Source organism: Bos javanicus, chromosome 7 (assembly GCF_032452875.1).
Source record: "Bos javanicus breed banteng chromosome 7, ARS-OSU_banteng_1.0, whole genome shotgun sequence".
Classification (NCBI taxonomy): domain Eukaryota; kingdom Metazoa; phylum Chordata; class Mammalia; order Artiodactyla; family Bovidae; genus Bos; species Bos javanicus.
In genome coordinates this window covers 19,233,847-19,254,924 of record NC_083874.1, presented here as the reverse complement: position 1 = coordinate 19,254,924, position 21,078 = coordinate 19,233,847, and the positions used below count along the sequence as shown (strand labels likewise).

The 21,078-nt window shown below is 56.0% G+C and overlaps 1 protein-coding gene across 4 annotated transcripts in view; it reads right to left on the bottom strand.

Moving 5' to 3' along the window:
- Positions 1 to 540: 540 nt before the first annotated feature.
- The window catches only part of SEMA6B (semaphorin 6B), a 30,450-nt gene continuing 9,912 nt past the window's right edge, over positions 541 to 21,078 (bottom strand). For 2 of the 4 annotated variants that reach the window (XM_061422594.1, XM_061422591.1), the window contains exons 2-17: positions 12,730 to 12,879; positions 12,499 to 12,622; positions 10,725 to 10,785; positions 10,500 to 10,562; positions 9,970 to 10,071; positions 9,257 to 9,347; positions 8,371 to 8,490; positions 7,795 to 7,883; positions 6,180 to 6,397; positions 5,253 to 5,384; positions 4,538 to 4,687; positions 4,015 to 4,197; positions 3,780 to 3,926; positions 3,004 to 3,081; positions 2,812 to 2,870; positions 541 to 2,436 (exon numbers count right to left, since the gene is read on the bottom strand). In XM_061422594.1, the coding sequence (XP_061278578.1) occupies positions 1,526 to 2,436; positions 2,812 to 2,870; positions 3,004 to 3,081; positions 3,780 to 3,926; positions 4,015 to 4,197; positions 4,538 to 4,687; positions 5,253 to 5,384; positions 6,180 to 6,397; positions 7,795 to 7,883; positions 8,371 to 8,490; positions 9,257 to 9,347; positions 9,970 to 10,071; positions 10,500 to 10,562; positions 10,725 to 10,785; positions 12,499 to 12,622; positions 12,730 to 12,850 (2,649 nt within the window). In that variant the 5' untranslated portion in view covers positions 12,851 to 12,879 and the 3' untranslated portion in view covers positions 541 to 1,525. Of the gene's footprint in view, positions 2,437 to 2,811; positions 2,871 to 3,003; positions 3,082 to 3,779; positions 3,927 to 4,014; positions 4,198 to 4,537; positions 4,688 to 5,252; positions 5,385 to 6,179; positions 6,398 to 7,794; positions 7,884 to 8,370; positions 8,491 to 9,256; positions 9,348 to 9,969; positions 10,072 to 10,499; positions 10,563 to 10,724; positions 10,786 to 10,872; positions 10,968 to 12,498; positions 12,623 to 12,729; positions 12,880 to 13,554; positions 13,783 to 21,078 lie in introns of those variants that run through there. The other 2 variants (XM_061422595.1, XM_061422596.1) reach the window with 2 other exon arrangements.

The window sequence follows — 21,078 nt, the reverse complement described above, 5'->3', positions numbered from 1 at the left end:
ACTGTCACCTGCCAGGCTCCTCTGTCCATGGGATTCTCCAGGCAAGAATATTAGAGTGGGTTGTCATGCCCTCCTCCAGGGGATCTTCCCCACCCAGGGACTGAACCCACGACTCTTGCATTATAGGTGGATTCTTTACCCGTTGAGCCACTTGGGAAGCCCCTTCCTTCATTACATCTATCACTAATTTAAATCAAGTCCTAATTCGTGTGTGTGTGTGTGTGTGTGTGTGTGTGTGTGTGTGGCCGGTCTCCCCCACTAGGTTGTGAACTCCACGAGGACAGGGGTCTTGGTTTCCACAGTGTCCAGCACACAGTAGGTGCATAGTAAATATTTGCTTTAGGACTAGTCAGAAACTGTAGCCTGTACAGATGGAGACGGGGACCCCCGCAAACTCTCTAGATTCCCATATCCACCTCCTCAGAATTCTGTCTGTGGCTGTGACCCAGCCATGAGTCTCAGGATGCTCCCATCTGGTCCCAGGCCCCGCCCCTGTCAAAGCCCCGCCCCCAGAAGACAGAGCAGACCCAGAGCCTTGGGGCCGGTGGTTGTAAACAGTTTTATTGATGGGGGGCAGGTGGGGGAGGCAAACTCCAGAGAGGGTCCAGGACTCAGCTGGCCACTCAGCTGGCATGCATGGTCAGCTGGAGGTCAAGGGGGAGGTCACAGAGGACGGGTGGCATGGGACCCTCTGACCACCCTGGGGCTGTATTTACAGGGGGGCCCCCCCGCCTTAGTCGTCCCCCAGACCGCCCGAGCCCTTAGACAGCTGCCAATGTGACATCTGGACAGGCCTCCCGAGCCCCCGCCTAAAACCCCTGCCGCACCTCCCCTCGAACTCCTAACCGGCACATCGGAGGCCCCCGGCCCTCTGGAAGCCCCGGCGTCGGCTCAGCCAACGCCCAGGCCGCTGGGACCTCCGCGCTCACACACAGACACGCACACTGCGCGTGGCCGTCGCCACACACACGCAGCAGCAGCCTGCAGGCACACACGCACGCCTCCCTCCCCTGCCTGGCCCCCTGCACACGGACACGGCATGCACACACACACACACACCCACACACGCCAGGGGCCGGGTGGAGGAGGGCGCCTTTGGGTGGTTGGGTTGCGGGGGGAGCTTGGGTCTGCAGGTGCGCTCCTCGCCCCATTCCCACCACCTCCAAGCGCCACCCCCCGCCCCTCGGCCGCCACCCCGAGAACGGAGTTGTGCAATTGGTTTAGAAAACTGCAAAAGAAACGCAAATTGGAAAACAAACCAAAATCCACTCGCAGAAGGTCAACCTCAAATCCATAGCACATTCCGCCCGCCCCGTCTGCCCGCCGCAGACCGCCTCAGTGTCCTGCGGCTCTGGGGGCGCGTCGGGGTGGAGGGGAGGCCGAGCTCCTTGTGCTTCCCTGAGGCGGAGGGGAGCCCCCCCCCCCGCGCGGCCGGGCTGGGGGTCTGAGCACCCACTTGGGAGCTGGCCCCGGGCTCTCGCTCCTGGTTCCCGTGGCTGGCACCGCCGAGGCGCGGGGCCGCGGCCTAGGGCACGGGGGGCGCAGTCCTGTCGGGGCCTCCGTAGGAGAGCAGGTGGGCCAAGTCCGTGACCGGCCGGGCGTGGCGGCCGCGGGGCCGGGCCTCGCCGCTGTTGATCGTGTGCGTGCGGCGCAGCGCGGCGGCCGGTGGGGCGTGCGCGCCTGGTCTCCGGAGACTGCCTGTGGGCGGCGGGCTCCAGGGCCGCGGGAAGCCGTCGGTGGACGAGCTGGGGTCCGAGGGGCCCGTGGGCGCCGACACCACCCGCCGGCGGTCCGGGCTGGCGTGGGGGGTAAGCGGGAAGTCGCCGTGGGAGGCGCGGCCCGGGCGCGCGGTGAAGAGGCGGGCGTCGGGGGCCGCCGGCTCGCCCGGCGCGGGGGGCGGCTCAGGGGCGCGGCCGGGGGCCAGCAGCAGGAGCGAGGACGAGGCGGAGGCCGTGAGCAGCGCCGGGCCGTGTTCCCAGGCGCGGGGGCCCAGGGTGTGCGGGTGCGGGGTGGGCAAGCGCTTCTGGGGCAGCGGCGTCTGCTCGGGCGTGGGCAGCAGCCCAGAGTCCAGGTCGTGGGGTCCGCCCTGCAGCAGCGTGGCCTTGGTCCAGCCGTTCTGCATCAGGGGCGCCAGCAGAGCCTCCGGGGGACCCCCGGGCCCGCCGCCGCCGCCCCCGGCCCGGCCTCCGGGGCCGCCCGCCCGGCGCTCGCCCAGGCGGCTGACACTCAGCACGGCCTCGCCGCCCCCGTGTGCCAGGATGGCTTCCTTGTCCTTGCGGCGGGCCAGTTCGCGCCGCTCGCGGAGCCCCACGTACCAGCCCACGCTGAAGCCGGACACCACGGCGCCCACCACGAAGGCCGCCACCGACGACGTCACCAGCAGGTTCACCGACACCAGCCCAGCGCGCTCCTCCGAGAGGCTGGCGCGCAGGAGTCCTGGCAGGGAGGGCGGCGTGAGAAGGGCTGGCCGGGGACCGTCCCCTGCACACCACCTGCGACCTCCAGCCGGTCTGTCCACCTCTCTGCTCAGGGGCGTCTCTCTGACCCTTTCAAAGCCCATTTGCCCATCCGTCTGTCCCCTGGCATCTGTCTTCCTAAAATCTGTCTGTCCACCTGCCTTTCTCTTGGCCTCTCTCTGCCCTCCCTCCCGTCCCCGTCTGTCTGTCCTTTTCCCACTACCCTACCTGGAACTGGGGCCCCCTGTCCTTCCCAAGCCCTGAGGGACGTCAGTGTATCCCATCCATCCAGGTGTGAGAACCCTGGAGGACCAGGACTTAGAGTCCCCAGGCCTCCTCCCCTCTCCCCTCTTACCTGTGCAGTCCCCTAAGCCTGAAGTGCTGGTCCCAGACACATCCTGCTCAAAGGTGGCTCTGATGGGGGGAGGGAGCAGAGAGGCACCGTCAGCGGAAACCCCTGGCACAGAGCTGTGGTTGGTGGGGGTGGGGGACTCCCGATCATCAGGTGACTCAGTCACCCTCCCCACACCTCCCACTTCCCCAGTACCTGGTGCCAGGGCTCAGGAAGACACAGGAGCCATCCGGGGCCCACCCGCAGTAGGGGTCCTGACTACCAATGCAGTTCCTAGGGCAGACAAGGGACCCCGCAGGCAGATCAACCAGGGTTTCTGCAGAGGCACCTCTTACCGTCAGCTCTGGGAGTTCCCAAGACACATCTTAACAGTGGGGGCTATTCCTTCCCCATTTTACAGATGAGGGAACTGAAGCTCAGGAACGTTTACTTTTGTCCAAGGGACAGAGCCGGGTTTGGAGCCCAGATTTTGGATCTGTGCTATGGCATCACTGCTACCATGATGGCAGGCACGGGGCCAGGGTGCTGCATGCGGAGGGCTCACTCTGAGTCCAAGAGTGTGCCAGTATTTTGCAAACATCTGTTCCCTGGTCCCCAGCTTCTGCTTCTCTTAGAAATGTCTGTCAGATCCCATCCTACTCTGCCCACAGATCTCTGGGGCTCCCACCTCACTCTGGGGGTGGGGGAAAGAACCCAAGTCCTCCTGAGGCTCACAGACCCTGCCCAACCTTCCCTGTCTTCTCCCTCCCCATCACTCATTCTGCTCCAGCCATAGAGGGCTTCTCACTGTTCCACCAACACACCCAGCATTCCTGCCCCAGGACCTTTGCACATGCTATGCCCTCTGTCCATCATTCAGAGAGTCAGAATGCTGTTGGAGCCTGCACTTGAACTTGACTCTCCCCCTCTTTCCACGCTCACCTCCCTTCACTTCCCTTGCCCACACCTGGCCGGGGGCAGGGGGCACTCACTTCATGCATCCTGAGTATTGCTGGCAGCGCGCCACGGGCACTCGGACCACACAGCGGGGGAAGGCTGCCAGCAGGCCGCCTGAGGCCGCATCCAGCTCCAGGCTCAGCAGCCGCTGCCCTGTCTCGCCATCTCCAGACCGTCCACACCTGGGGATGAGCAGACTGGTAAGACTCAAGGGGAACGCCCTGTCTCCCTGCCCGCTGGCCCTGCCTCTTGTCCTCTGCCAGGCCTCACCTGTCAGGCCGGTAGGTCTCAAATTCCTCCAGGAAGACACTGGGTCCTGTGGTACCCGAGGCACTGGCGTTGGGCCAGACAAGGAACTTGAGGACCGTGCCTGCCTCAGACCCGAGGAAGATAACAGTCTGGTTGCCCCAGGGGCCGGCGCCCACGTCCACAGCCACTCGTGTCAGCTGGTGCCTTGGGGCCAGGGTGGAGCAGAAGTCAGGCTGCCGCCCAGCCCTGTGGTCCCCTGTGTGCACTCAGAGACACCACCCATGCTGGGCAAGGTGGGCATGGGCGTGGCTCCAAGGGTGCACATCACAGAGAGAAACAGACCCCCAAAGCCAGCTCCTCCCTGGGCTCTCCTGTCTTCATCTCCCCATCTGCCTCCATCTCTGTGTCTCCCTCCATCTCTGCCTTCCTCTCGTGTCATGTCGGAAGTTGCCCCTGTGCTCCCTTCTCACTCACCACCCTGGCCTGGGCTCTTGTCCCCACCCAGGCCTGGCCACCAGTACCCCAGCCAAGTGTGGGAACTGACCGCATCAGAGTCCGAACGATCCAGGGTGCGTGGCCCAGGGAGGGCACGGCCTCGTCCATCAGAGGGTGTGTCTTGACAAAGTTGAGGATCTCGTCTGGGAAGGCGCTCGAGGCATTGTACTGCATGCCAGGAGCTGCGCAGCACCCGGGCCTGGGTGGGGGCGAGGGGTTGGTCAGGGCAGACCTGGAGGCCCCCACTGAGGGGCTCTGACTCACTAGGGCGCCCCTGCTCCAAGGGCCTCGGTTTTCTCCACCTGCATAATGGCTACAGCTGACCTCTGTGCTGTGCTGAGTTGCTCGCTCTTGTCCACCTCTTTGTGAACCCACAGACTTCAGCCCACCAAGCTCCTCTGTCCACGGGGATTCTCCAGGAAGGAATACTGGAGTGGGTTGCCATGCCCTCCTCCAGGGGATCTTCCCAACCAGGGATCAAACCCAGGTCTCCTGCATTGCAGGTGGATTCTTTACCGTCTAAGCCACCAGGGAAGCCCAAGAATACTGGAGTGGGTAGCCTATCCTATCTCCAGGGGATCTCCTTGACCCAGGAATTGAACCAGGGTCTCCTGTATTGCAGGCAGACTCTTTACCAGGTGAGCTACCAGGGAAGCCCACAGCTGACCTCGGCAACAGCTAAACAAGTGCCTGGGAGTCCCAGCCCTCAGTTCAGGGTCAGGATCCTACCCGGGTACCCACTGCAGGATGGAGGGGCCTCTCACCGGGGCCGCGGCACCTGATCCTCTGGCACGGGTGTCCAGATGGACTCAGGGGACTTCTGCTCACGGAAGCGGCCCTCAAACACGGCAGCCACTTGTGTCATGTCAAAGGCGCAGACAGCTGAGCCGGGGATGCTGTAGGTGGAGGCAGATGAAAGGAAGTGGCGAGCCTGGCGGGGTGGGGAACTGCCCTGGGCAAGTGTGTGGAGGAGTGTTTGTCCTCTGGAACTGTCAGACCTTCACTTTCCCGGGCCAGAGTTGCTGCCCACCCATCCAATCCAGTCATTCCACCATCTGAGCAGCAGATTCTCAGACTGGATCACAGCTCAGTTTCTCCATGGCCACCCATGTCCAGGTGCCCCTTTCACTTGCCTGGATGTCCAGTTTCCCAGATGCCACTCTTGCTCCCTTTCAACCCATTCCCGAGAGAGTTTTCCAGAAATGCAAGTCTGACTTGTTCCTCTTCTGCTCTTTACCCTCCCATAGTCCCCTAGTACCCTCAGGATAAAATTCAGGCTCCTCCCCACAGCCTGCCACCTCCCTGCTTCATATCCCCCACTTTCCATCTCGCTCGACCACTCTAGCCACACAGGCCGCCTCCCTATGGTTTAAACATTTCAAGCTCATTGGAGCCTCAGGGCCTTTGCACATGCTGTTCCTTTAACTTGGAATGCTCTTCCCTTTCTCTCCATCTCATACCCATTGATGCCTCTTCTAGGACACCCTCCCTGACCCTTCCTCCAAAGGCAGAAAATAAAGACATGCCTGCATCTGCCAAGTTTTGGCCAGAGGGCCTTGGAGGGTCAGTGTTTGGCTTGGTCCCCCCTGGCCTGGGACAGAGGCCTCCTGGGAGCCCTGTTTTACCCAGCACAGGACCCCTGGGAATATGTGGTGAGTGATCGTGAGAACTCTCCACCTGCACCCACTGACCTGTTGCTGGGCGTGGAGAAAACAGCAAGGACCACAGGCCGGCCGCCCAGGCTGACCACGCCTGTGACAGCCTGCAGCACGTTGAAGTAGAAGTGAGAGTCCCCCGGCACAGAGCAGTTGAGCCGAGCCTTCAGGAATGATGTCCACTGCTTCTCCAGCACGCGAGGAGAGCCGCCCATGTCATTCTTGCAGACTCGGGCCACACGCGACACCACCACCTGGCACATCAGTGGGAAGACAGGGGCCTGAGCCCCATGTTCTGCCAGGCCCACCTGCAGGTTGCAAGGCCGCCACCCAGGATGGGATGGAGGAGGCTAGTTCTGGCTGTCTGTGAGTCCCTGGCCAGTCACCCTAGCCCCCTGGGCACCAGATTCCCCGGCGGAAATGTGGGGATGGTGATGATCACAGCCACCAAGACAACTGTAATCATCAGTGCCTCCACTGATGGATCCCCCACTAGGTGCCAGGCACTTATCCTCATCGTGTCTCACGTTCCTCCCAAAGCTCTATAGAGGAGGGTCTATGATCCCCATGGTACAGAGGGGAAACTGAGGCACAGAGAAAGGGAAGTGACTGAAGCCCAAGGCCACACTAGTAGTAAGTGGCAGTCTGTGCACTTAACTGTCTGCATGGATTGAGAGATGGGATAGATGGATAGGTGGTGCAATGGAGGTGAATGGATGGATGGGTTAATGGATGGATAGAGGGGTGAATTTGAAGGGGACAGTGATGGACAATGAAGATAATGAAGAAGGAGATAATTGGTGGATGAAGGGGTGTGTGGATGGATGGATGGGTGTATGTAGATATGTATGTATGGATAAATGGATGGATGGGTGGGTGGACAGATGAATGAGTATGTGGATGGATGGATAGGCAGATGAAGGAGATATGATAGATCATTATCATGGTATATCCATGGGTGGATAGAAGGTTGAATGGAATGGATGAGCAGGTTATGAGGAGAAGTTGGAGGCTAGATAACTGGATATATAGAGGGGTGGGCAGGTAAATGGAGAGATGGATGGTAATGGATGAGTTGATCAGTAGGAGACCAGATCAACGGATGGTTGGTATATGAATGAATGGACAGGTAGATGGATGGATGGATGAAGAAGCCAATGAATGGGAGGTGGATGCATGGATTTACAGGTACACAGAAGGTAGATGAGTGGATGGATGGATGGTGGAGAATGGTTGAGGCAGGGGTGGGTGGATGGATAGATGGATAAATGGTTTGATGGACGTGTGGGTGGGCTGAAGATGGGTAAATGAGAGGGTGGCTGAGTGGCCAGACATACGGGCTGTGGTTGAAGAGTGGATAAATGGTTGGTATATAGGTGGATGGACAGACAAACAATAACAGGACTGGGACTGGAACCACGGGTGTATCAGACTTCAGACCTGGGACCCTCACCAGGGCTACTCCAGAAATGTCTTCAAGTCTCAGGGGCCTGGTCCTGGCTAGTGTGGAGGGCCCTGAGGGCCGGAGGGCCCCTCTCACCCTGGGTGGAGTTCCATGGACCCACCTCTGCTCTCCACTTCCGATGACTGGAGCCTCTCGACTACATGCCCCACTGCATGGGCCTCTCTAGGAGGGGAAATAGGACCTTACCTTCTCCAGGTAGTTAAACTCCATTGCGATCTCCCGGAAGAAGAAATAGATGTGGCTGCCCCACTCCACCGCGTGGACAAAGTATGGCTCTGTAGGAGAGAGAGGTCAAAACCCAGTTCGTGATGGGAGAAAGAGAGTTTCTGGAGCTGGGAACACAGTAGCCTGGGTGGCTGCTTTTACAGTGAAGTTGGGGGGGAGAACATCAGCTGATTACCCAGGCAAAATAAAAGAAACTCAAAGTTTGGGATTTTTTTTTGTTTGTGGGGGAGAGTGGGTGTCAAAATCCTAAAATCATTGTGTCTACTTTCCACAAACAGCAACGTCTACTATTTTGTCATCCTCCTGTGTTGAGCTGAGCTCCTGCTGAACCCCTCGTACTGTTCCATTTCAGGTTGCTAAGCCACTCATTTCCAGCAAGTTCTACTTTATACCCAAGTTAAACCTCTCCTCTAACTAGATCGTCAAAGAGGCCAGTAGGTTCCAAAGAGGAGATGGGAGTTCCCTGCCTATCTCCTCTGGGACTTTATTTTGGTGGGGAATTTGTGAGCTCTGCCAGGTCTGTCCCTGTCGCCCCACCTTTGAACCACTTGGAGTCGTGTTTCACCGTGCGCAGAGTGGGCCGGTCCCCGAGACTGCGGTAGATGACGGCATCGATGGCGAGGAAGTCGGTAACGGTGGCTGTGAAGAGCATCCCTTCTGGGTGGGTGTGAATTGGGGGGACAGGTAAGAGATTAGATTGTAGACTTCAGAGGTTGGGGGGGTGTCAAAACCTGATCTTCAAGACTGAGCCCTGGGACTTCCCTGGTGGTCCAGTGGCTAAGACTCCATGCTCTCAAAGCAGGGGGCCCAGGTTCAATCCTTGTTCAGGGAACTAGATCCCACACACAACAACTAAGAGTTCGCAGGCCACAACTAAGACCAATGCAGTCAAATAAATAAATAAAATATCTAAGAAAAAAACAGACTGAGCCCTGAGCTTAAGTGAGGCCTAAGTCCTAGGCTGAGCCCCAACCCTGCTGGGACCCAGACTTCAGCTGATCCTCAACTCCCCAGCTGATCCCCGACCTCAGCTGAGTTCTTCCTGCCTTGAGAGTCTGTCTGTTTCATAGCTGGAGAGATGGTCTCCCTGCTGTTGCTGCTGCTAAGTCGCTTCAGTCGTGTCCGACTCTGTGCGACCCCATAGGCGGCAGCCCACCAGGCTCCCCCGTCCCTGGGATTCTCTAGGCAAGAACACTGGAGTGGGTTGCCATTTCCTTCTCCAATGCATGAAAATGAAAAGTGAAAGTGAAGTCACTCAGTCGTGTCTGACTCTTAGCGACTCCATGGACTGCAGCCTACCGGGCTCTTCCATCCATGGGATTTTCCCAGCCACCTTCTAAATGACCAAACTCCAAGAATGGAAAATTCCACGCCTTGCTCAGGGCTGAGGCCCCTTCAAATGGTCAGGGTTGGGGGCACTCACCAGAGAAGAGGGCAACGTTGGCGTGTTTGGGGTCGTATGGGCAGCGGGCCATGCCGCTGATGTTGTCCCGGAGGGGCTGCAGTGTGTCCATCTGCGGGGGTGGGGGGGAATAGGGTCTGAGTGACAGCTCCTGGCTGTACCTAGCAGCCCCTGGCTCCCCCAGCAACCCCCTCCGAGGGGAATCCTGATGCCACCTTGGATGCTGTGTGACTTTGTCAGTCACTTAACCTCTCTGGGGCTGAGTTTTGTTGTTGTTTAGTGGCTTAGTCGTGTCCGACTCTTTTGTGACCTCACCAAGCTCCTGTGTCCATGGGATTTCCCAGGCAAGAATACTGGAGTGGGTTGCCATTTCCTTCTCCAGGGGATCTTCCAGGGATGGAACCTGCGCCTCCTGCATTAGCAGGTGGATTTTTAACCGCTGAGCCACCAGGGAAATCCAGGGCTCAATTTACTGATCAGAAATTGGGTCTAGGAGTCGATCCTAGTCAATCTGATAACTGGCCTGTAGCCTAAGTAGCCTCAGCCTGTAGAGGCCGCCTTTGGAAGCCTCTTATGGAATTCCGGGTGATGGAGGGGAGGACAGTTCATCCAGTAAGGCTTCCTGTAGGAGGTGATGTGGCTTGGGGAAACGGCACGACCAGCAGAGGGCCCATGAGCAAAGGGGCGCCGATGTTAAACCTGGGCGGGCAGGGCTTCGAAGGGCGGTGACTCACGCTGTAGTTGGCACACACGGGGTTGAAGGCATTGGAACCACACACGAAGAGAGTGGATTCGTCCCGAAGTAGAAGCACCTTTACAAAATTTCGACACTCGCCCTGGAATGGGGTGGGAAGAGAAAAGCCGGGGTGGGCGTGATCACGGGTGTGGGCGGGGCCACGACTGTAGGACGCGATGGGGCGTGGTGAAGGGCGGGGCTAGGGTAGAGGCGGGGCCCGATAGGGAGGGGTCAGGTTGTGGGCGTGACCAAAGCAGGGGGCTGAACTAGGAGAAGACTGGGGGCGTGGCCATGGCTAAGGGGCACAGACAAGAAAATAGGGCACTTGAAGGCGTGAGCTATGGCAAGGCCACTAGGGGAGTGGCCACTACTGAGGACCACCTTGAGGGCATGGCTAGGCTCTGGGAGTACCCATGGCAACAGGGGCCTGGCTTGGAATGAAAGCAGAGAAGGATTTGCCCTGTGGGATGGCCAGGACGGACTGGGGCGTTACCAGGGCTGATGCGGGCATGGCCAGGACTCACTTACCTCCTGCTTGCCCTTCATCCGACACACGTTGATGTCGCTGGGGTTGGAGCGCCAGGTCAGCTTCTGAGAACACAGGGGGCTGGTGAGGGGAGCGGGGTCCCTGACGGACCCAGGAACCCTGCTAGGCAGACCTGAATCCACTGTGCTCCCCAGCGCAGTGTCCGGGCTCCCTAGTGGGAGCGCCAACAGCTGCCCCCTCCCCTCTCGCCTGCGCCCCTTCCTCACCCGCTGGTACCGCATTTCCGTTGATGTGGGGGGCTCCAGCTCCACCCGGTACAGGTTGTCCCTAGAGAAGGGGTGTAGTTAGTGAGATCGGGGGCCTCCCCCTACACATTCTATCCTCCCGGCAGCAGACGTGGTGTCCAACACATACCACACAGGGGCGTGCCAACACCTCTGCCACGCGCAGCTCCAACACTGAGCGTGCCTTCAGGCGCCTGAGCATGCCCTTACACGCCTCGTTGTGCCCTAAAATGAACGACGGGTTCTAGCACAGCCCACATGCCTTACCATGCCACCTCACACAACCCATAGCCTAGGGACCTACAGCTAACACGATGCACTGTCCAATGACTTTACATCCGATGTCCCCCCCACACATCACCCCTCGGTCTCCCCAGGCTCTCACTTCTCCTCCACATGCAGCAGGGACTGCCCTGATCAAGGTCACTGGCCATTGTTAAGTCCAGCGGTCACTTCCCTGCTCTCTTCTCCCTTTCCACAGTGTCTCTCCCCACCAGTCCACTCTCCTCCTGAGAACACCACCCTCATTGGGTGCCTGGACCTGGCACCCACCTGCCTTCCCACCTCTCTGGGCCCTCCTCTTCCCCTGGTGGGCCCACGCCTGGGTCCTCTGGCCTCTTCCTTCCCCTAGCCATACTCCTCTGGGTAGCCTTGTCCACGCTCAGGGCGGAACCGTGTCTCTGTGCAGATGACACACACAGTCCTGTCTCCAGCCAGGGCCTCCCCTGAGTTCCAGATTTGGGGCCCGGCTAACCCTCAAGGTCTCCACAAGGGAGGGCTCACAGGTTTCTCACACTCGACACGGCCTCGCTGAGCCCGACCATCCCTCAAACCTGTCCCCCCCCCCCCCCCACCCCGACCACCCTCTCGGGTCAGGTGTTGTCTCGGCTGAGACAACAGTGTGGGAGGGACCCATCCCCGCTTCGCCTTCCCTCCCCATACCTTCACCTCTGCCTTCAATACGTATGGAGCGTTCATCCACTTCTCACACCCTCTACGGCCACCACTCTCGTTCAGCCCCCGTTACTGGACTGCCCAGGTGTAGGGGCTCCCGCCCTCACCGACACAGCCTCTCTTCCCCGCAGCAGCCACCGGAGAGCGGGTGTGAGCACCCGAGGGTCTACATTCTCCCCCACAGTCGGCTCTTCTCACAGCAGCCACTAGAGGGCACCTGTGAGCACCTGGGTCAGGCCCCGCCCCTCCTCTGCACGGCCCTCTTGGGTCCCATCTCCCTTGGGGTAAAAGCCTGAGTCCTCCCTGCAGCCCACAAGGCCCTGAACGACCTGCCCTGTCCTCTCCCTGCCCTCCCCTCCTCTCTGTCTCCCCCTGCTCCAGACATTTGCGCCTCTTCACTGTCCCTTCACCATACGAGACACAGTCCTGCCCCAGGACCTTTGCATAGGCTACATCCTCTGCTCTGACGTCTCTCTCCCTCAGATTTCCTCACAGCTGGCTCCTCATCCTTCAGGTCTCAACTCAAATGTCACCTTCTCAAAGAAGCCCTTGATGCCACTTCAGCACCCTCTCTAGCACCCAGTGAATTCTAACCAGACAGCTGTGCCCACTTGGTAACACACTATAAGCAGGCTCTGGGCTTCAACCACACCCAGAGTTCAGCACTTGAAATTCCCACCCCAGGGGCACATATTCACATTCCAGCCGAACTACAGGCCCTATACCACAAACCTCCCTAAAATGCTACCACCTGCTCCCCACACCTCACCCACCGCATACTCTGCCTGGCAGTTTCTCCTACCTGCCCCCGATGAACAGCGTTCTATTGACCCGTAGAACTCGCTGGATGTTGAGGTCATCAGCGTCTTCTGAGGGGGTCAGGCGTCCTGGCCCACTGCCCACGAACACGGGATAGTGATTCAGGTCTGGAGGAGGGCAGAGGAAGGGTGTGATCCAGGGCCAGGGTGAGTCTGGCCTGGTGAGACCCCGGGGGAGGGGGACTCCCTCCCCCATCTCAAGACTCCCCACTCACAGTCCCTCGGGGCCACGCTGAGCGGCGGCGGCTCCTCGGGGAAGAGGCCGTGGGCGCCTCCCAGGAGCAGCAGCAGGAGCAGTAGGGCCGGACGGGAAGGGGGCCCTCGCGGGGTCCGCATGGCGAGGTCAGGGCGACAGGAGGTAACACCTGCAAGCGAGGGGCGGGGCGGTGAGCCGTGTGGCCTGCAGTCCCGATTGCTGCCAGCAGAGGGAGCGCGAGTGTCACGGCGTCCGGAACCTTCAAGTCCCGGAAAACTTTCCCATTGGGGTAATTTAAAAATAACCAATCATGGCATTAGCAATAATAATATCAGCACTTACTAATTACCAGAACAACTTTCTGACTATATTTTAAAGCGAAAGTTCAGGAAACGGTTCCTAACAAAAAATTAATCATGAGACTAATTTAAAAATTAAATGATTTTAAGTTAAAAATGAATAATAACACATTTCAAAACATATATGTATTTAAAAATTCAATCTCAAAACATACGTTTAAAGTATTCTTAAAACACAAAAATCTTAAACTGCTCAGAAAAAGAAAAAGAAATTCAAAGGCCCTAGGAATTTTATAAACCACAATCTGGGAACTGCAGAACTTTGGAACTGCAGAATATTCCAGCTGGCTGGGGACCTCAGAGGCCGTGGTGAGCCCAACTTCCTTCCGAGTCCAGCCTTTCGGTCCTCTGCTGACATACTTCTGTGACAGGAGCCTCACCACCTTTATGAGGGGTTGTGGGAGAGGCTGCTTCCTGCTCTAGGTGTGTGGAGACCCCTCCCCTACCCGAGTGATGCTCTGGTTGATGGTGTAAACAGAACTCACCCTCTGGAACCCAGCCCTCCAGGCCCCTTTCAGAAGAGGCGCCGTCCGGAGGCCCCAGGAAAACATCCGAAGCCTCGTCCTCCTGTGAAGTCCCGGGCTAGCTCTGAGCCTCAGTTTCCCTGCCTGAGCAGCAGATACATCTCCCAGCCCTGCCCAGGCCCTGGGGGCATGGGGATTCCGAATCCGTGGAGGTGGACATGAGCCGGGAACTTTGGCCCTGGAGCGTCTGCCTCCGAGGATTCAGGGCCAAAAAACAGGAAGGCCTTGCGTGGGGCGGCAGTGTTTCCTCTCCGACCCTGAGCTTCCAGGATTTGTGACTCAGCCGACTCCAGGATCCCATGTGCGTGTGGACCTGGCTCTGCTTCCTTCAGTTTCCTGCCCGGGCTCCTCCCCTGCTCCACAACTGCCCGAGTCTCCCAGTGACCCCAGAGTCAGGCCACCAGTACTGCCGTTCAAGGCCCCCAACTCCACAGCCAGACCGCAACTCTCTACCCCACCCCGAAAATCTCCTCCCAACACCTGCGAGGACACCTCACTTCAGCCTCTGCGGTGTTCTGTCTGCTGTGCCTTCTTTTTTTAAACATTTTAATATTGTGGTCCAATGTACAGAGGGGCTTCCCTAGTGGCTCAGTGGTAAAGAACCTGCCTGCCAATGCAGGAGAGGAACAGTTCGATCCCAGGGTCGGGAAGATCCCCTGGAGAAGGAGATGGCAACCCACTCCAGTATTCTTGCCTAGGAAAGTCCATGGACAGAGGAGCCTGGCGGGCTATAGTCCGTGGGTTCACAAAGAGTCAAATACCACCAAAACATATATAACATAAAATTTGCCATCTTAACCATAAGTGGCATTAAATACATTCACGTTGTCGTGCAACCATCCTACGACCCACCTCCAGAATTTTCTCATCTTCCCAAACTGAAACTCTGTCCCCATGACACAGGCTCACCACCCCCTCCCCTACCCCCTGGCCCCACCATCTACTTCCTGTCTCTGTGGATCTGACTCTAGGGACCTCCTGTGAGTGGAACCAGACAGTATTTGTCCTTCTGTGTCTGGCTTCCCTCATTGAGCATCACATCCTCAGGGGGCATCCTTGTTGTATCAAGCGTCAGACTGTCCTTCCTTTTTAAGGCTGAGTGAAATTCCATGGTGTGGATGGACCACATTTTACTTACGCATTTACCTGTCGATGGACAATGGGGCTGCTTCCACCTTTGGGCTGTTGTGAACATCTATGAACATGGCTGTGCAAACATTTCTTTGAAACCCTGCTTTCATTTCTTTTGGGTGTCTATGTAGGAGTGGAATTGCTGGATCGAATGGTGACTCTACGTTTAACTTCTGGAGGAATCGCCAAGCTCTTCTCCACCGTGTCTGCACCATATTATATTCCCACCAGCATCACCCATGTGTTCCAATTTCTCTTGCCAACACTACTTTCTGCTTTTTGATAGTAGCCATCGCAAGAGGTGTAAGGCAGTGCTCTGGGCCTCTTATCCATGTTTTATCGGAATTGTATTTAACTTCAGAAACTTTAAGACAACAGCTTCCACTCACAGGCCATGCAGCACTGTGATGAGTGGCGAAGCTCCAAGGTCATAAGGGTTCAAATCCCAGCTCTGCTCTGTACATGCTGTGTGACTTGGACACAGCACTCCACCTCTCCCGGCCTGCTTCCTCATCTGTGCAATGGGCATGGTAACAGCACTGACCTCACAGGCCTGTGGTGGGTGATAGCACAGAGCCTAGAAATGCTGCAGGTGCTCAGAAAATGCTAATTCTTATTATGCTTGTTGTTGCCATTGGTATATTAAAAGCATCAGAGGCCAAGCTGAGTGGTTTCCAGGAATTGCTTCATGGTAACCCCAAGGGCTCTAGCAGGGTTGGTATAACATTCAACTCATTTTTGCAGATGGTGGAACTGAGGGGCTGATTTGCTGGCCATGACCCACCAGTGAGGACTGATCACAGGGCTCTCTCTGGCTCCAGGATTTTGCTCCTAGGAGTTGAGCGTTTGAACAGTCATGACAAGATTAATAACCACCCATTCCCTCACCCTTCAACCAGGTAAAGCCAGCAGTTACTTTTTTTCTTTTTTTAATTTTTTTTGGTTGCATTGCTTAGCATGTGGGATCTTAGTTCCCTGACCAGGGATCAAACCCTTGTCCCCTGCATTGGAAGTGCAGAGTCTTAACTGCTGGATATCTGGGGGAGTCCCAGAGGCCAGCAGTTATTTAACACCCAGTTCACAGACAGGCAGGCTGAGGTCAGGATGGGACCTCACGCCTCATTTTTTCTCCTGGTTTTTGTCATGCAGCCACTTGGGGCTAGAAGGATGTTCCTGTCATCCCTCTGTCCACAGCTGCCCCAGCCACTCAGAACCAACCTGGGACCCCTGAAACCCAAACTAGGCTTTTCTTGCCTCAAACCTGCTTCTCTTACCAGATACCTGACTTAAGAATGGCTCCATTGTCCTTGAGCCAAAGACCAGGATGTTGGCCTCCCAGTCCCTTCCTCCACCCTGAACGCCCCAAGGCCCAGCTCCCACCCCCTACCTGGCTTCCAGTCCCAACCCTTCAGTATCTTCCTTAAGGTAGCAAAGGGATCTTTCTAGAACCCAAATCTCATTTGTTTCTCTCCTGCTCTAAACCAGGGTCTCTCCCCTTCAGCACCGCTGACATTTGGGACCAGATCATTCTCTGGTGGGGGCTGTCCTGGGCACTGTGCCAGAAGCATCCCTGGCCCTAACTCACTCAATGCCAGGAGCATCCCTCAATGGTGACAACCAAAAACATCCCCAGACATCATCCAGTCTCCCCTGGGGGGGAAACCCACCCCTAGCTGAGAACTTCTGCTCTAAAGCTTTCTATGGCTCCCCAGTGCCCTTGAAATGACATCTCCTCCCTTCCCTCTCCACCTCTGGGCATCTGCATGTGCTGTTCTCTCTGCCTGGAACACCTGCCTCCTGCTCCTAGTAACCTGATGAACAGGTTCATCACCTTAACACCTCCTCCAGGAAGACTTCCCAGATCAGCCCGATTGACTTCCTCCAGCCTCCTGCCTGCCTGTGCATCCCCTGTGAGTGCCCTGCTCACCCCATCTTCTAAATGCCTGGCTAACTGTTCACCTTTCCCACTGGACTCTGAGCCCCACATGGATGGTGGGGCTGAGTCTGTCTTGGCCACCACTGTGTCCCCACCACCCAGCACAAGACCTGGCAATACAAGCTCAATAAACAGTAAAAATAGCAAACACCAAGCACTTTCTATGGGCCAGGAACTGTTCTAAGGGCTTCAATGAACTCATTTGATCCACACAACACATCCCATAGGTAGGTGCTGTTAATATGCCCCTTACACAGACGGGGAAACTGAGGCACAGAGAGGCGAAGTCACGACCAAATGGAAGTGGTGGAGCCAAGATCCAAATCCACTCAGTTTTCTTTTTCTTTTTTTGGCTGCACAGTGTGTGGGATCTTACCTCCCTGATTAGAGATTGAACCAGTGTCTCCTGCATTGGAAAGTGGATTCTTAACCATGGGGCCACCAGCGAAGTCCCTGAAACCCACTTAAATGACGCGTTAGTTTGATGATGGTGCAGAACTGAACCCCACATGCTGTTTTGCAGGAGTCAGGGTCACTTCAGGGTCAACCCACTGCACCTGGCCTCAGTTTACCCACCTGACCTGGGGTTATCGGAGGCCTCAGCATCTCCCTCACCACCCCCAAGACCATCTGCTTCTCTCCATGAAACTTGAGGCATCTCTGCCAGCAGCCACTCGGCGCCTGTCTGCCCGGAAGCGGCCCCACCACCTGCCCCGGCACCTGGCCACCAGGAGCAGGACCTCCCCCAGGACCAGGCGGGAGGAGTCACATGGCTGGCATGCGCAACCCATGGTGTGCAGGCTACCTATGCACCTGCGTGCCTGCCTGCCTGCAGCCCTTAGAATGTGCATTTATGCCTGTGGGGGTGGGAGGGACGGTTAAAGAGACAGAGATCCCCCAGGAGGGCTTGCGGGTACTATGACACCACCTCTCTGCCCAACCTCCATCACTCCAAGTCTTGACACAGTCCCATTGTACAGATGAAGAAACTGAGGCAGGTATGGAAATCCCCTCCAGGCTACCTGCTTCACCCTCCACCTTTTCAGGTACCATATGGCCTTAGCTTGTATACCTTCATCATAGATTTGAATTTCCTTCTGAAACATTTTTCCCACCTGGCCAGGGTGTCTGGGCTACTCTCTCCCTGCCCCACCCCCAGCAGTTCAGCATAAATTTCAGGATCAGCTGGCAAGTTCCAAAACAAACAACATAAAACCTGTTAGGATTTTCACTGGAACATAGAACTAACTGATTTATTGACTGACAGTTCCCTGTCTTCACTAATGGCTCAGGTCACACCTGGGAGTCACTCCCAACTCCCTCCAACATCACCCCCCACCCCATTCTTTCACGCTCACATCCAATGCCAGCTGTACTGTGGGGTCTGCCAAATTCATCCTGAATTTTCACCCCTCGCTAGTCTGTTCTCTGGTCAGCTCCCAACATCTCCTGCCTGGACCCCAGTTTCCTCCAGCTGGACCCCAACTCCCACACTTAATCCCTACAGTCTGTCCTCCACCGATCAGATCAGATCAGATCAGATCAGTTAGTCAGTCATGTCCAACTCTTTGCGACCCCATGAATCGCAGCATGCCAGGCCTCCCTGTCCATCACCAACTCCCAGAGTTCACTCAGACTCACGTCCATCGAGTCAGTGATGCCATCCAGCCAGCTCATCCTCTGTCGTCCCCTTCTCCTCCTGCCCCCAATCCCTCCCAGCATCAGAGTCTTTTCCAATGAGTCAACTCTTCACATGAGGTGGCCAAAGTTCTTGAGTTTCAGCTTTAGCATCATTCCTTCCAAAGAAATCCCAGGGCTGATCTCCTTCAGAATGGACTGGTTGGATCTCCTTGCAGTCCAAGGGACTCTCAAGAGTCTTCTCCAACACCACAGTTCAAAAGCATCAATTCTTTGGCGCTCAGCCTTCTTCACAGTCCAACTCTCACATCCATACATGACCACTGGAAAAACTATAGCCTTGACTAGATGGACCTTTGTTGGCAAAGTAATGTCTCTGCTTTTGAATATGCTATCTAGGTTGGTCATAACTTTCCTTCCAAGGAGTAAGCGTCTTTTAATTTCATGGCTGCAGTCACCATCTGCAGTGATTTTGGAGCCCAGAAAAATAAAGTCTGACACTGTTTCCACTGTTTCCCCATCTGTTTGCCATGAAGTGATGGGACTGGATGCCATGATCTTCGTTTTCTGAATGTTGAGCCTTAAGCCAACTTTTTCACTCTCCACTTTCACTTTCATCAAGAGGCTTTTGAGTTCCTCTTCACTTTCTGCCATAAGGGTGGTGTCATCTGCATATCTGAGGTTATTGATATTTCTCCCGGCAATCTTGATTCCAGCTTGTGTTTCTTCCAGTCCAGCGTTTCTCATGAGGTACTCTGCATAGAAGTTTAATAAACAGGGTGACAATATACAGCCTTGACGTACTCCTTTTCCTATTTGGAACCAGTCTGTTGTTCCATGTCCAGTTCTAACTGTTGCTTCCTGACCTGCATACAGATTTCTCAAGAGGCAGATCAGGTGGTCTGGTATTCCCATCTCTTTCAGAATTTTCCACAGTTTATTGTGATCCACACAGTCAAAGGCTTTGGCATAGTCAATAAAGCAGAAATAGATGTTTTTCTGGAACGCTCTTGCTTTTTCCATGATCCAGAGGATGTTGGCCATTTGATCTCTGGTTCCTCTGCCTTTTCTAAAAGGAGCTTGAACATCAGGAAGTTCACGGTTCACATATTGCTGAAGCCGGGCTTGGAGAATTTTGAGCATTACTTTACTAGCGTGTGAGATGAGTGCAATTGTGCGGTAGTTTGAGCATTCTTTGGCATTGCCTTTCTTTGGGATTGGAATGAAAACTGACCTCTTCCAGTCCTGTGGCCACTGCTGAGTCTTCCAAATTTGCTGGCATACTGAGTGCAGCACTTTCACAGCATCATCTTTCAGGATACCGAAGCAACCCCTAAAGGGCACCCATTAGCACTTGAATCAGGCTCCGCCCCTCCTCTGTCTACACCCCTTGGGGCCTCCCACATCCCTCCCAGTAAAAATCCAAGCTTTTCTTGGTGGCCCATAAGACTTCACATGACCTCCCTCATCTTCTCCCTGTTCTTCCCTCTTCCTTTTTTCTACCCTCCCCGCTGTGCTACGACCACATAGGCCTCCTCCCTATTCCTGCAACACACCTGGTCTGGCCCTGCCCCGGGGCCTTTGTACTGGCTGTTCCTCACTTGAGAAAGCCTCTTCTCTCAGATACACACATCAGTTCAGTTTAGTTCAGTCACTCAGTCATGTCCGACTCTTTGCGACCCCATGGACTGCAGCATGCCAGGCTACCCTGTTCATCACCAACTCCCGGAGCTTGCTCAAACGCATGTCCATCGAGTCAGTGACGCCATCCAACCATCTCATTCTCTGTTGTCCCCTTCTCCTCCTACCCTCAATCTTTCCCAGCATCAGGGTCTTTTCGAATAAGTCAGTTCTTTATATCAAGTGGCCAAAGTATTGGAGTTTCAGCTTCAGCATCAGTCCTTCCAATGACTATTCAGGATTGATCTCCTTTAGGAATGGCTCCCTCCTCATCTCATGTCTCCACCCTCACCTGCTGGACTCCAGCAGCCTCTCCCCTCCCCCCGCACCTGCCCTCACAGTATCAGACTCTCAAAGGCTCCTTTAGACACTCCGTTACTCCAGATATGGTCCTTGCACCAGCAGAGGCAGCAGCCTCACTTGGGGTGGTTAGAAATGCTGAGTTTTGTGCCTGTCCTAGACCCGCCCAAGGAGAGCCTGCATTTTAGATCCTTTTTCTATATTATTAATTAGTTGCAGCATGTGGGATCTTTAGTTACGGCATGAGAACTCTTAGTTGTAACATGTGGGATGTAGTTCCCTGACCAGGGATAGAACCCAGGCCTCCTGCATTGGGAGTGCAGAGTATTAGCCACTGGACCACGAGGGAAGTCCCAGAGGGTGCATGTTTGGGCAGAAGAATCCTGAGCATCTGAGCTTATGCATGGATCACACCAACTGAAATAATCACCTACGGAACAGCCTGTTTAGAGCCCAACTGTTTTCCTGGACTAGGAGCCCCATGAGGGCAGGCCCGGATGCATCTTGGCCAATGACAAGTACCCACAGTGTCTGGTACACAGCTGGTGCTCAATAATGGCTTGCTATAAGGAATGAACTAAGTGTCAGCATTCAAAGTTGAACCCAGATCTGAACCCCTCCCTGGCTCCCCTTTGCCCATCACCCCCACACCACACATGTGTCCACAGGTGAGTGGATCCCCCCTACGAATATCCACAGGTCCCAATGTCTGTGTGTTCACACATATCCACAGATGCAACCACCGCACATGTGTGTGCCCCAGCAGGGGTGGACTGTCTGCCCACGTGTACACATGTCTA